The sequence below is a fragment of the Lissotriton vulgaris genome, chromosome 1_1 (assembly GCF_964263255.1).
Source record: "Lissotriton vulgaris chromosome 1_1, aLisVul1.2, whole genome shotgun sequence".
NCBI classification, from domain to species: domain Eukaryota; kingdom Metazoa; phylum Chordata; class Amphibia; order Caudata; family Salamandridae; genus Lissotriton; species Lissotriton vulgaris.
The window spans coordinates 725,723,844-725,739,455 of NC_141685.1; the positions used below are offsets into that span (position 1 = coordinate 725,723,844).

The following is a 15,612-nucleotide window of genomic DNA, read 5'->3' on the forward strand; positions in this document are numbered from 1 at the left end:
GGCCCTGCTATTGTCCGTACTCCCTGCGACATGTTCATCCCAGTACGAAACAGTGTTATTCCGGGCCGCTTTTGCATTAGCATTCCATGGGGCGATGCGGGTAGGCGAACTGGTGGCAAAGAACAAGCAGGATACGGGGGGACTGTGCCGAGAGCACATTCAGGTTAAGGGGGAGACGATGATTGTCTCGTTTGCCAGGTCCAAGACCGATCAGGGTGCGATCGGGGACTGCGTAGTCAGACATCGGATTCCCGGATCACCCATGTGCCCCGTCGTATGCGTTGAGGAATATTTAGCGCAGAGGGCGGCATCACGGGGGGGGACCTTGTTGAGACACGCTGATGCCACCCCACTGACGAGGTTTCAGTTCCAGCGGGTGCTTGCAATGGCAATTTCGGCTGCGGGCTTGAACCCCGGCGAGTTTGGGACCCATTCCTTTCGGATAGGGGCTGCTACAGAGGCTACAGCCAGGGGTCTGAGTGTGGAAAAAGTGAAACAATTGGGGCGTTGGTCCTCGAATTGTTACAAAAGGTATGTGCGGTTGCACATGTTGTGAAGCTGATATCATGTACTCACGCTTCTTGTTTTTGTTTGGTTTACAGTGTCGCAAGCTTACGAGGCGGGGCGGACTGTGCAGTCGACCCGACACCTGGGAACCAGCGGTCAAAGATCACCGGCTGCGGAAAAAGTGGTGTGGGTCGTGGGCCACTCATACGTGAGGCGTGCCGCGGACGTATTCAAAGCAGGTGACATGATTCACGTAGCTGGGGAATACGGGTACAGGGTGACCTTCTACGGAAGGGGCGGACTCTGTATTGACCAGTTTCAATCTTTTTTCGAGGGTTTGTTAGGGCGGACAAGGTCACCGCCATCTATAATCATAGTGCATCTTGGGGGCAATGATTTGGTGACCACTGGTAGACGACTTCTTCTCGAGGCGATACTATCCACAGTAAGTTGGTTGGCGAGAAGGGTTCCAGGGTGCACGATTGCATGGTCCCATATGATTCCACGGAAGGTGTGGCGGGGGGCGAATTCTGTGTCTGCTATAAATCATTCGGTGAAGAAAGTGAACAATAAATTGGGTAGACTGTTCCGTTCAAGTGCATTGCATTCTATTCCTCATGGTTGTATCAGGGGGGACAGTATGTATCTAGAGGACGGGGTCCATTTGTCCCGGGTTGGGAATGCGTTACTCATAGGAGACCTCGTAGCCTGGCTAAAGTGTTTACAGCATGACCTTTAGGTAGGAGTTTTGTGGGGGGTCCGGATAGCCGGTCAACTATCCGGCCTGTGGCGGTAAGGTCATGATCGGTGAGCAGTAATTGGAAGATCCCTATGGGGGGGGCGTCACCCATTACGGATGGGAGCGCCCGGGGGGAGGTGGCCATTGGCCCCTCTACGGGGAGGCGGTCCTTTCTAAGGATGGGACGCCGAAAGGAAAGGGAAGGCGGTCAAGGCCCCTCCCTGGATAGGAGGGGCTACGGGCCCCTCCTGGGAATTTCCCGGGGCCAGGACATCTGCGACGGCAGATGTGGTAAGTTGTGTGGGGTGGGGAGGGGGGTCTACGCTACCTTCTAGACACCTCACACGAGCCCTCGGACGACCATAAAATGGCATCGAGTTAATTGGGGCCCCCGTCAAGATAAGGGAAATTGGTATGTGCACATGAGGTACAGTCCTCTGTGCGGTCGCCCCTCGCAAGTGAGGGGGTATTTCTGGTTTAGGGATCTGACACCGGTTACGACCTTGCCGTTGGCCCTTAACGTTAGGATGTACAATTTCAAGTTAAAATGTATTTGTAGGATGTTAGTTTCGGCTAGGAGAACCTTTGTATTAGAAATATGTTAAGGTTAGCCAAAACATCGTAATGTGGAAATGAAATTGTACATGATATGAAACTGTTATTTTAATTTTTGATTTTGTTTCATATTTTAATAAATACGGCCGGGAGGGTAACTCCCTCCCGCCTTCCAAAAGTTCAGAACTGTTTCCGGTTTCCCATCCTTGGGGATTGTGTTGAGAGGGGGTGGCGGGTATCTCAGCCATATGGAAAGGGGCGACCACTCGGTCCCCCCGAACGTATGGTGGAGTACCCCGATCCCCCCGGGAAGCTATCTTGGGCGGGAGGCGAGTCTCGGCTGGTATGCCCGAAGCGGCGTAGCCGGGGCGCGCCTTTTCCCGCCCTAGAGTGGGTTGTCCTAGACACTGAAGCCGCCAGCCACGCCCCCGAGGCGGGCGGAGGCGGGTTTACGCCCGCCCGAAGAAGGATAAAAGGAGCAACAAGCCAAAGAAGCATCCTCTTGTTCCTGTGCTCTGAAGCTGCACCTCCCCGCTGCACGTGAGCTCGAGACGGAACGAAGAGCCATTTTTGACCCACCCACCAGCCCCTGGAGACAGCAAGTGGTTTGAAATAAAGTTTTGATGTGGTAACTCGATTTTCTTACAGGTTGTTGTGATTAAAGTTGTGATTCATTATGCAATAAAGTGGATAATTCTTTACAGTATATTCTGTCGAATAAAGTATTTGCACAGTGTTGATCAATGATGTTTCGATAGTCATACTTTGAGCATCTATTGTCTTTTAGGTTAGTCTTTCCAGTTTAATGTCGTATTTATTTTTCGGTCGGGCGGTAAGGTCATGATCGGTGAGCAGTAATTGGAAGATCCCTATGGGGGGGGCGTCACCCATTACGGATCGGAGCGCCCGGGGGGAGGTGGCCATTGGCCCCTCAACGGGGAGGCGGTCCTTTCTAAGGATGGGACGGCGAAAGGAAAGGGAAGGCGGTCAAGGCCCCTCCCTGGATAGGAGGGGCTACGGGCCCCTCCTGGGACTTTCCCGGGGCCAGGACATCTGCGACGGCAGATGTGGTAAGTTGTGTGGGGTGGGGAGGGGGGTCTACGCTACCTTCTAGACACCTCACACGAGCCCTCGGACGACCATAAAATGGCGTCGAGTTAATTGGGGCCCCCGTCAAGATAAGGGAAATTGGTATGTGCACATGAGGTACAGTCCTCTGTGCGGTCGCCCCTCGCAAGTGAGGGGGTATTTCTGGTTTAGGGATCTGACACCGGTTACGACCTTGCCGTTGGCCCTTAACGTTAGGATGTACAATTTCAAGTTAAAATGTATTTGTAGGATGTTAGTTTCGGCTAGGAGAACCTTTGTATTAGAAATATGTTAAGGTTAGCCAAAACATCGTAATGTGGAAATGAAATTGTACATGATATGAAACTGTTATTTTAATTTTTGATTTTGTTTCATATTTTAATAAATACGGCCGGTAGGGTAACTCCCTCCCGCCTTCCAAAAGTTCAGAACTGTTTCCGGTTTCCCATCCTTGTGGATTGTGTTGAGAGGGGGTGGCGGGTATCTCAGCCATATATTTTAAAGCTCAGAAATAGACATTTTATTTAGAAAGTTCAGTAAAACTTTAGTAAAGAACAGATAGTTCCAAATTCAATCTCTCCTAACATCCCTAGCTAACACCCTCATCTTATCCTAACAGTCCTGCAAAGAAAAATCATCAAGTATTAGAGTCTCTTACATATCCAGGAATCGATCATCAGTCCGGCAGCAATTCCAGAGGACATCGAAAAGAGCGATGCCTCTAAGCAAAATCAGGGGTTTTTATACACTAAGGGCCAGATGTAGGTGGCTGTTTGAGGCCATTTACCGAGCGGTAACAGCTGATTTCGGCCGTTACCGATCGGTAAATGGGTGACTGGTATGTAGGGGGCATTATTTTACCGAATCGGTAAAATTACTGATTCGGTAATTTTACCGATTTGGTAAAATAAAAATTCAGTAATTTTACCGATTCTGAGGAACCCAGATGTAGGTGGGACTCGTCAGAGTCCCAGAGGCCTTACCGAATCGGTATTTAACCATCAAATCCAATTTGATGGTAAAATATCGATTCTGGTGTGCATGCATATGTGTGCATTCACACCTATGGCATGTGACAGGCAGACCTGCCCTTAGGGCATGTATGCCTGCCACATGGCACCCGAGCCTGTTTTGGGGGTGCCAGAGGGTGTCAAAGTGACACCCCCTGCACCCTAGTGAAAATCGGTATTTACCGATTCGGTAAATACCGAATCTTTAATGCCCATTCATTCCTATGGGCTTCAAAGCCCATAGGAATGAATGGGCATTACCGATTCGGTATTTACCGAATCGGTAAATACCGAATTCTTCTGAATCGGTATTCCAGCACATCTGGAATACCTACATATCCACCCCTTAGATTTACCGATTTTTAATTACTGAATCGGTAAAATTCGGTAATTAAAAATCGGTAAATCTATTTTACCTACAACTGGCCCTAATTGTTTGACTTTATCTATCTAAAAAGTAACTATCATCACCAATTCGCTTTCTGATTGGACAAATTTGGGTAGATGAGAACTTCCTCATCATTACAGCATGTTTTTCAAGATGACTCAGCAGAAAAATAAAGGGTCTTTGTTTAAGACACTTTATGGCCTAGGCGCTTCCTTCATTTGAAACATAAAGAAAAGTTCTCTTGATCCGAGCATTACATCGTTCATGTTTGTTACCCATCCTAGGTTCCGGGGCAGGTCGTCCTTGAACCTCTCATCTGAGCACAGTCAGCTCACTCGCGCTTCCATAGTTTGGATGCACATGCGCAGACCAATATTCGCTCGCAGTAACTCAAGTCGGCCATGTTTGGACTAGGCCTCACAAGCCACATTTTGGAACTGTCATAAAAACAAACACAAATTCACGTTAATTATAGAACTTAAACCATTTTGTTTACCACCCACCATACTAATGGTTTACCATTAGTTGTTACCTAGCAAATAAGCCACATATATGCGTTTATACTTACGTATCCAACAACCTTTTGGCACAATAACACGTACAATAAGCGCACATATGTCGCGTTTTGGTAATATTTAAGCTATGCATTAGTTCACATCACTGTAACAATACATAATAATTAATGATTTAGCTTCATGCAGGCAAAGTTAGTTTCCCCATATGTTTTCGTGTATGTAATTTACTCTAAGGTTGGTTATTGAAACACATCACACCATTAGTAAATATTATCGTTATGGAATATTGATTTCGAGAGGTGTGTACAAAATTTTGCTAACCGCCTCGCTCCATCAATAACACATCAGAAAGAGATAAATTAATGGTATCTTTTTCTCTATTTGTTTAGATTATTGATCCCTAGGCATCACTGTGTTTTGTACTCTTCATTGCAATAATGCAGCACAAGAACACAGCAATACAAAAACAGAACCTTTCGATGGCACAACCAAATAGCATACAACAGATGTGTACAAAATTGTTCATCCTACTTTACCATCTTCAGAATACTGTTTTCATTCTACTGTGATGGAGGGTGTTTGGAAGAAGCACTGCTTTAATAATTCCACAAAGGACTTGAAATGGTGCCAGTCAGAAATGTTTTGTGATCCCATCCACCCACAGTATTTGTTATTCCTTCAACACAGACACTGATAACTATATTTGGTGGCCTTGGGTCTTTAATGATTGACAATTAAGTGGCCTTAAATAGACGGAGGGGCGGCACACATCAGAAATGCGGGGTCCAGATGCTGGGACCGCCTACTAAGTAAAGTTTGCATAACCTCTGCCAGCTGGATGTTGCAACTGAATTCCACGGAAGTGCAACCTTGCACCGCGGATTAAAACCCAAGGCCAGGCGGCATTTGAAACCCTTTTGTCAAAGCGCTGGGGAAGGTAGAGAGACCGGGCGAGTCTGATCGGCTGCAGCATGAAGGCGCTGGGGTGCTCCGTCCTGCTGGTACTGTGGGCCTGCTGCGGGGCTGAAGGTAAGATGCTGCCGCACTGGGCAGAGTATGGGCAGGAGTGCTGCACAAGGGACCGCCGATCTTCAAACATAAATCGAGGCACATCTGTGAGATAGTGTGTGAAGACAGAGTCGGAGATAGGGCAGAGTCTACGTTACTGTAGAAGACAGGGAGATGGGAGAAGATGGACCTGTGGCTCTCGTTTCTCGTTCTTTAGCTACAAAATAAAGCTGAATTCACTCTGTCCAAAGAGAGAGAGAGCGCCCTTCTGTCGGAATTAAATCAAAGGATCCTGGACCTAAAGTATGAAGCAGATTTCATTCATCAGTGACAACATATTTATCATTATTTATAAGAGTCACTGAGAGTCCTGCATGATAAATTCCTGGCAGTGCCTCCCACGCTCCTTATGCTAGCAGAATTGCTTACCAGGGTTTTTGCAAATTTTCGGAGGAGGAGCTTATGTTGCACCGGGCGCTGTGCTGTGTTTTCGAGAAGTGGTGCGCCGAGAGCCGCAGAGTGCCGCAGAGTTATTCATAAAAAACATCAGGGAAGATTTAAGCTTTAAATAAGGAAAGTGATTTTCCTTTGGATGCCAAATAAATAATTCGTTTCCTACTTGTGAAAGTCCCGTTGGCCTGAATGTGCTGAATTCCAACACACGTTATGTCAACAAGTAACGAGGCACACAGGCTTCAGAATAGTCGTGTCAGATCTGGCTTAAATGCTCCTGGTTGTGGTGAACTGAGGGAATTCGGTGCCTGGTCTCACCACTGCTTAGTTTGTAATAAATAAATAAATGTTAATCACTGGGGCCCAAAGAATGTCTGAGGAGCCCACCACAAGCGCTGCTGAGTACCAGGGCTACATAGTCTGGACTCCACCTCATGGGTCCGACGCCCTATAATTGATCTCTGTACCAACCTTGCAGGATCCTTTTCATCCGAGCTTTTCCATGTGTCTCTTATGTGGCATCCAAAAGATGGAACACTCTTCCCGACCACCTTCGGGTGGAGGAAGACCACCTGGCTTTTCATAAGCAACTGAAAACATTTTTATATCCATCCAGTTAAAGTGGGTCCTCACATATCATCCTCTTAGCGCAGGGAGGCCTTATGGTTGACATGCGCTTTACAAATACTTTTTCATTTCATTTTCCTATCTTACCCTTCATCTGTTTCTCCTTTTTTCTGCATTACTCACTTTGTTGCTTTGGGTCAAATTATAATGATGAAAAATAAACCTGGGTACCAAAATGAGTGATGGCGTCCACCAGAGGCGCAACTAGAGCCAAATTTCTGCGGGGCTACTAACATTTTCGGGGCGCCCGGGCTGATTCTTCCAGCAATATGCAGAGTGGAGATGTAGGGGCTCTAACAAGGGGTGAGAACATAAAGCCTAGTTAGCAAGTACATGGTCTTTTAAAGACCTGTGAAGCACTCAGGTGTGGCTCTGTGTATGCCCGGGAAGCTGTCTCAGCCTGGCTGACACACACAAAGAGGGAGGGGGTCTGAAGCCCTTTGAGCCAAATGGGCGTTTTGCACCTGGCTTCCACAGCTGTAACCAAAGTAGGGACCGGATAATGTCTGGAAATATACTAGCAGCATTATACACTTCTTTTCCAGACTACTTATACTCATATTGATCCTGTTTTTATATGGTTATTCCTCAGTACCCGGCATGGCCATTTTTGTGGTGTCTGTATGTAAGCAAGGTGGGCTGTATTTACAAGACGTATGGTACAATTTCAGCAAGTAGGCAGCGGTTAGCAGGATAAGCAGAATCTCTTCCTGATAAATCACTGCCGTAGCGGCTACCTTTATTGTTTTTTCGTGTGACATCACATCGCTAGACTCCAACATAATGGCCTCCTTCAGGGCTCAAGTCCTAAAATAAGAAATGAGGGTACTCACCAAGTTACACAGAATGGGTGTGACGTACCACTCATGACATCACAGAAAGTGACATCCTGCTTGTCACATCACAGGAAAAGACATCATGGCGAGTGACATTGCATGTGGCATCAAAGGAACTGGCATCACAACCCATGACCTCACAGAAAGTGACATATGATCTAAAGGCCTCACATATGTTTAGCAGGTCTATCATGAGCACATTTGAGCACATTACAATATTTAACAACTTAGATTTTGCATTGCGGTTGTGCCAAAATATTGACCCAACCAGACATAAAACTTGGGCCACAACTTATAATTTTTTTTAAAACCCTGCCACAATTAAATTGACAACAATGAGAAAATTGGCAGTAAATCTGTTCTGTTATGTGGCTGCAATGTGTGCATGTTAACATATGTTATTGGGTTAAGGCACCTGATGCAGAGATCTTTGTGTGCCAGCTAGATCTCGGGGACTAATAATAATGGTAAGATAACTCTGTAGGAGAACTTATTTGCTGCAGAGATCTGTGTTTTCTATAGACCTAGTTTTGGAACAAAGTAGCTCAGAGGGTTTTATATGTCTTCTGTAAAGCCCAATATGTACCACACAGATGACAGATTTTTATTTTATGTAAATTGGCAAGTGGGTTACTGCTTTTACGACGGAGATCTTTTTGTTACTTGCAGGTCATAAATTGTAATCCTTCCAAAATAGCACAGTGAGGTGTAAAGGAAATGTGGTTCCTACACCTTGTAAAACTCACTGTATTATGTAACACATCCTTTATATTGATGTACGCACATAAGATTTATTGTCAATGTATAATCTTTACATGTGATTTAAAGAGCTCTAACACCCTGCATTGGAATGAGTAGCGGCACTACTCATCCCAATGCAGGGTGTTAGAGCGCTTTACATCCCACATCCACAAATTATATAAATACCACTATTTTGTTTTATTTCTTTTATAGAACCTTTGCGCTACTGCAGTACTAAAGCGCTTTAAAGGAAATAAAGCAAAATATTGGTATTTAAATAGTTATTTGGGTAAATACTGGGGCGCCCAACTCGTCTGACAATCTTACAGTGGTTGCATCTCTTAAATACGGCACTGAACAAAGTCAAAGCATTTCTCTCTTAGGTACATCTGAAACTATAAGATGTAAGCCTTTGTTTCCCCTCCATTGCATCTAGGTGTGAGGTTTCAAGAACTTACATCAAGGATACTCCAATGCAAGGAGGCCTGATGGCCCCTTAACTTTGGCTTTTGTTATGGGTCTAGCTGAAATTTGATAAGTCCCTTCTCCACCTGCATGTTGCTCCTTGGAACAAAAGCAAACAATGGGCAGGCACTGCTGAAAGCATCCAGTTGTCAGAAAATTACGCTGGGACAAGTTAAGTATATTTATGTGAAGTAGGAGTGGAACCTGGCACTCCACTGAAAGAGTCCAGCTTTGCAGCGTGGGTAGACGGCGTCCACCCGCTGAAAATAGTTGTGTAGACAGCGTCTACCCGTGTCTACCCTTGACTCAAACCCTGGCCTCCTGATTCTCTGCTCGCCTTTCTTGGGTCTGGCCGGGTCGAGGAAAGGAGGCATAATGAACTAAGATAATTCCCAAGGATCACAACAGTTGTTCACGCAGGGAAACCAGAAGAGATCCCAGGCTTTCTGGTTGTGCAATGCAGTCACTAGATGGGTATCCTTCTCTCTCCCATTTTGCATCACATATTTTCTTTGTCTCTTCATTTCTGAGGAGCTAAATCAGAATATAATGTTATGTAAAACATATTACATAATCAAATTGATACAAGAAGATTTTCTTGAAAATGGTAACTAAGGCTAGTGGGTGAGGAACAGAAACCACATAAACAATTTTGATTGCAGTTCAGAGACCCGTAAGTTCTCTGTGTTGCCTGTTTTCTTTCACAGTTGTCTTTAAAGGGGACATAGCTGCTGCTGAGTGCTTGAGCTTGCAAAGTGGTGCTCTTAGAGGGGAACCGGGGAGTATAGGAGTCAGGATGGGGAAGAAGAGTGATCCGAAGATCAAGTCAATATGGAAACACTAACAATGGACAAGCTTTTAATGATAACATATTGGAAAAGCAGTTGACATAGAGATATGTGAAAATAACTGTTGTGATGCTTTCAAAATATATCTATCAGCATTCAGGCTATTTTGAAGGAAATACATTTGAAATTAAATGTATCTCTTCAACACTACCTTGTCCCATTTCCCAACATTTTGAGGCTGGTCACCCTTCCTACCCACCAATTGTCCATGTTTGCACAACTTGATCCTACCCTATTTGCTTATTTTAGCCCTGTGTCCTGGACTTTTTTTAAATTCCCAACCCCTTCATTCAGTCTGATTCTTGCCTGCTTAAGCAGGCATTGTGTGAACTCACTACTGGACCCTGAATTATTTTTGTTTGTTTCTTTGTAAACTTCAGGGATTCCAACTTTAAATAAAATGTAGTTTGTGGAAAAATCAAAATGTTTTTGCTCAGCATTACCCCAGATTCTCACATTCACTACTCAATTTTTGCTGAAACTCATTATCTTTGGCTTTATGACGCAACACAGTCTAGTCCTGCTGATTGGTACATTTAATTTACATATAAGTCCCTGTTATACAGTACTGCATGTACTCAGAACCTGTAAATTAAATACTACTTGTGGGCTGCCACACTCGTTGCGCCGCACAGTAAAGAATCACTGTAAAACATGTCTCAGGCCTGACATTACAACCTGTGGGAGCAGTTTTAAAACTGCCATTTCAACCTGACAAATTAAAACATTTATAACTATTATATCCACACAGAAGGCCCAATCAAAAACATACTAATCCCTGTCTATCATGAAACTCACAATACGTGTGGTCAAAAAACAAAAACAAATACCAATACATCCATATAGTGTCCTATATATGAGTGTATATGTGTGTGAGCTGTCAAGGGACAACTCTTTTTAGGTGAAGAACCCTCACTCACCCAAGGTAACATGCGTCATCATTGGGTACCTCTTCACTCCTGGACTGCAAGGTCCATGGTGTGGGCTACAACTCCTTTGCGGGGAGGAGCTGAGGTGTTTTGATGATGATAAATGTTATAGGGTCAGAGTGCAAAAGAAGTGGTTGATAAAACTATCTCCAGAGGAGGGGGGCGGAGCTAGCCGGCGTCAATGGCGGACGCGTGAGCCTTCGGCTCCTCGCCTAAGCCCCTGTAAAATCCTGATAACTCATCCTGCACGGTGTCTTGACTTCTGCATTTAGCTCTATTCTTCCACCTGATACCCCTGGTCACTAACGGTAGGGTCGGTGGCCCTGGAGAGCTACGATCTCTGGGCAGAGAGAAGTGATGCCTCGGCGATTGCGGACTGGGCCTGAAGCAGCGGACTATCCTGGAGAGCGGGCCGAGCGACGTCACCCAACGTGCGGCTGCAGCACACCCTTGTGACCGGAGTCCCGGCCCTGCGAGGATTGACTCGACACTTGAGCGGACTGGCGCTGATACTCCCTCTTCTCCTTGGCCGCTGCCCCCTATCTTGGCCCCTCGTCCCCGCAAGGAGTGGCTCCTCGGCAGTACAGAAGCAGTTTCGGCTATCGCCAAATGGCGGCCTTGTACCGGCGGAGTCAGAGTGTGAACGCAGACGGACCAGCGTACTCCGACGGATCTGTGGGCCTCCCCCTCCCTTGTGCTGTGTGTTAAGGGACAAAATTACAAAAAACAATTTGATGGACAGAATGTAGATCAATGTCTTACATTCACCCCAGTACAAGGATCTGGGCCTAAATCCATCGTTTTTTGCACTCCACACCACCCTGGGTCAGATAATGGCTTTATGCAAATCAGCTCTGACCCTGTGCCCCATGGGAACAGTCCAGTCCGAACTACAACAGCCATATCTTTCCCAGACCGGAATCAAGCATCCGAGGACCGGACCGGTTTCGAGGGAACACCTCTCATCAGCCCGGCTAGCTTGACTCCAGTGGTGTGGAGGCTCTGGGACCCACGTCTGAGCTACCCCAGTACACTCAGGGAGAAAATTACAAAAAACAATTTGATGGACAGAATGTAGATCAATGTCTTACATTCACCCCAGTACAAGGATCTGGGCCTAAATCCATCGTTTTTTGCACTCCACACCACCCTGGGTCAGATAATGGCTTTATGCAAATCAGCTCTGACCCTGTGCCCCATGGGAACAGTCCAGTCCGAACTACAACAGCCATATCTTTCCCAGACCGGAATCAAGCATCCGAGGACCGGACCGGTTTCGAGGTAACACCTCTCATCAGCCCGGCTAGCTTGACTCCAGTGGTGTGGAGGCTCTGGGACCCACGTCTGAGCTACCCCAGTACACTCAGGGAGAAAATTACAAAAAACAATTTGATGGACAGAATGTAGATCAATGTCTTACATTCACCCCAGTACAAGGATCTGGGCCTAAATCCATCGTTTTTTGCACTCCACACCACCCTGGGTCAGATAATGGCTTTATGCAAATCAGCTCTGACCCTGTGCCCCATGGGAACAGTCCAGTCCGAACTACAACAGCTATATCTTTCCCAGACCGGAATCAAGCATCCGAGGACCGGACCGGTTTCGAGGTAACACCTCTCATCAGCCCGGCTAGCTTGACTCCAGTGGTGTGGAGGCTCTGGGACCCACGTCTGAGCTACCCCAGTACGGCAGTACAGAAGCAGTTTTGGCTATCGCCAAATGGCGGCCTTCTACCGGCGGAGTCAGAGTGTGAACGCAGCCGGACCAGCGTACTCCGACGGATCTGCGGGCCTCCCCCTCCCTTGTGCTGTGTGTTAAGGGACGGCGCGGTCGCAGCGGTGTCGGCCAGTGTAAGAAGAGTTCCTGCCGGAGCCGCGCGAAAACGGAGCGATTCTCCTGCAGGCGCCATTTTGGGTCCCTCGTGATGGTGAACTTGGCCTAGTGGTCCTCGCGACTGGCGGTAGCAGTGCGCCTCCCCTGAGTTCATCGGCCACTACCCCTGCCCTCTGGAGAGGGGCGAGGAGCCCACTGCTCTCCTGCTTATCCCCCAACCAAATCTGTCATAGGGAAGAACGACACTACGAAGGCTAAACTCTCCTTTGATCGGTTGCGGCCTAAGGGGACGGAGACGCCGGCAACCGAGGCGTCCCCAAAGGGTGCCACAACGACTGGCCCGGCGAGCACAGAACTGCGGGACATGCTTGTGTCCATGGAGAAAGGGATACAGGACAGTATTGCGTCTGTTGGCACCAAAATCGACGCATTGTCGTATCGTATGGACCGCATGGCGGAGCGCGTCGACAAACACGCCGAGCGCCTGAACATGGCGGAAAGGCGGCTCACTGAGGCGGAGGAGGCACAAACTGAATGGGACAAAGATAGGAAGCATTTCGGTAGGCTCCTTCAGGTCATACAGGACAAATCGGAAGATTTGGAGGCGAGGTCGCGCAGATCTAATATCCGCATAACGGGTGTGGCGGAAACCACCCAAACCGGCAAAATGGAACTCTTTGTCGAAAAACTTTTAAAAGTCTTGCTGGGAGAGGAGGCCTTTTTGCCCATGTTCATTGTTGAAAGGGCGCACCGCACTCTGGGCCCTCAGCCGAAGCCGGGCGCGCCCCCACGCCCCATCATAGCGAAACTCCTCAACTATCGTGACAGAGTCACGGCGCTGCGCCTGGCGAGAGACAAAGGCAAGTTGCAGCACGAGGGCATGGACATCTCCCTCTACCCGGATTTCACCGCCAAGGTCCAGGAGGAAAGGAGACAATTCGCACCGTACAAGAAGCAGTTGCGTGCCCTTGGCCTCGATTATGCAATGCTATACCCTGCCAAGCTCCGAATTAACAAACAGGGGCATTCTCACTTCTTTACGGACCCCAGGGACCTCCAGAAGTCCCTGAAAGAATGGACTAGAGAACGCAAGGAGGCCCAGAAGCACCACGATGATGATAAAAGCTCCGCTTCTCACATGGATGACCAGGACTGATTGGAAGTCTGTAGTGTACTCTGTCTTACTTCCCACGAACTGGGGTTGCTACTCACTCAGAGACGCTGGGGCCCCCTACGGGGACGGTAAGTGATGGATTGAATCTATTGGCAGTCCCATTGGTGTGGTACGATAGACGAACTTTTACGGACACTTTGCTGGGTGCCGCCGGACAGTTTAGTTTCTTGTGGAGGGGCACTGCCGGGGGCGGGGGGTACAACCAAACGCTGCGCCGGTACTTGTACTAGCTGGTGGTATGCCTTGAGGTGGTAGGTGGGATGGAGGGGCATTTTGGGATGATTTGATAACGACTCTGAATTACCCGCTGGGGCAGGCCTGTGGGACGAACTTGATTTGTGTAGCTGAGCAGTAGGAGGTACTGCTCCAGGTAGGCATTCTCTGCCCCGGCGCTTTTGGCTGTTTGGCTTCACTGCGAGCCAGTTTCAAGACTACCTTGATTTTGTTAATTTCGGGTTGATGGGGGGTGGTATTGGGGTCTGTCTGACCTGGTTGGGGGTGGTCGGCTGTGGGTGGGTAGGGTGGTGGGAGTCCGAGTTGGGGGGGACTGCTGAGGGGTGTTTTTGTTTCCTTGTTTGCAGGGGGTTGCATGCTAAACTAAGTGAGGTGCTGCTTGAGGTTATGCTTGAATCGAAATGCTCTGTTGTACAAGCGGCGACTGGCTGCCTGTCCATTTACATGTTGTGGAACCGATATCATGTGTTGCCGGTAGTTGTACCCAGCTCTGGAACTCGAGCTGCCGATATTGCTGACTGCTCACTAGATAACCCATTGCTGCTATGTCTAATAATGCTGTAAATAACACTACACACAACCCTCAAACTCTGAAGATGATGTCTTGGAATGTGCGGGGCCTGAACGACTACCGTGAACTGCGGAAGGTCCTTAGCTACTTACATAGACATCATGTCGATCTGGCCCTTCTGCAGGAAACGCACTTGCCCATTAACATCAGAATGTTGCAGGCTCGTGGGCTTGTGGGTAACGCAGTGGCAACAGGATTTACGACACACTCCCGGGGGGTCCTAACCTGGGTCAGCCCTACCTCACAACTAAAATTGGTCCCTGTGGTGGCAGACACTGAGGGTCGGTTTGTTCTTGCTAGGTGTGTGGGTAAGGGAATTGACTTGTTGATTGTCAACGTTTATGGCCCTAACTACGATAACCCAGACTTCTATGCCACTCTATCGGCACACTGTAGGTCACACGCCAACACCGGGGTACTGTGGGGAGGTGATTTTAACTTTGTTTTTGACCCTGTCCTGGACCGCTCCGCCGGCCCTGCCCGCAGGCCGGTAGCCTCGGCCACTTATATGAAAGCGGAACTCATTAACTTAGATTTGGTGGATGTGTGAAGAAGTAAGCATCCTGCGAAAGGTGGTTTCACACACTATTCCGCAAACCACAATATCCATACCAGGATCGACTATTGGCTGGCTTCACAATCCGTAATGAGTAGTATTCGCGCCTGCGAGGTGCTCCCACGCACTCTCTCGGACCACTCTCCCATTCTGCTGCATGTGGCCACCGCTAGGAGGGGTATCCCCCCCTTTACCTGGAGGTTCCCTCCCTACTCCCTGCTGGATGACGCCTTTCGAGGCAAATTGGCAGAAGACATTGACTCGTTCTTTGCGACCAATTTAGGCACGGTGGACAACTTTTCCACACTGTGGGAGGCGTTCAAGGTTTACATAAGAGGCATGGCCATGTCTAAACACTCAAGTGTACTGCGGTCTATCTGACGGGAACTTGCGACGCTGGAGTCCCAACTGGCAGATCTGGAGGACCGGCAGCTGCGTGACCCGGGGCCTGCCATTCCCGCTCAACTTAATCCCTTGCTGTCTGAGTATCAGAGACTGGCTGACAGGGAGATCCTACACATGGGGAAATAC

The 15,612-nt window shown here is 48.0% G+C and overlaps 1 protein-coding gene across 6 annotated transcripts in view; it reads left to right on the forward strand.

The window, feature by feature from the left end:
- The first annotated feature begins 5,575 nt into the window (after nt 1-5,575).
- Nucleotides 5,576-15,612, forward strand: part of LOC147747718 (complement factor H-related protein 3-like) — a 966,023-nt gene continuing 955,986 nt past the window's right edge. For 5 of the 6 annotated variants that reach the window (XM_086955193.1, XM_086955216.1, XM_086955208.1 and 2 more), the window contains exon 1: nt 5,576-5,832. In XM_086955193.1, coding sequence (XP_086811319.1) covers nt 5,775-5,832 — 58 coding nt within the window. In that variant the 5' untranslated portion in view covers nt 5,576-5,774. The remainder of the gene's footprint in view (nt 5,833-15,612) is intronic. The other variant, XM_086955202.1, reaches the window with a different exon arrangement.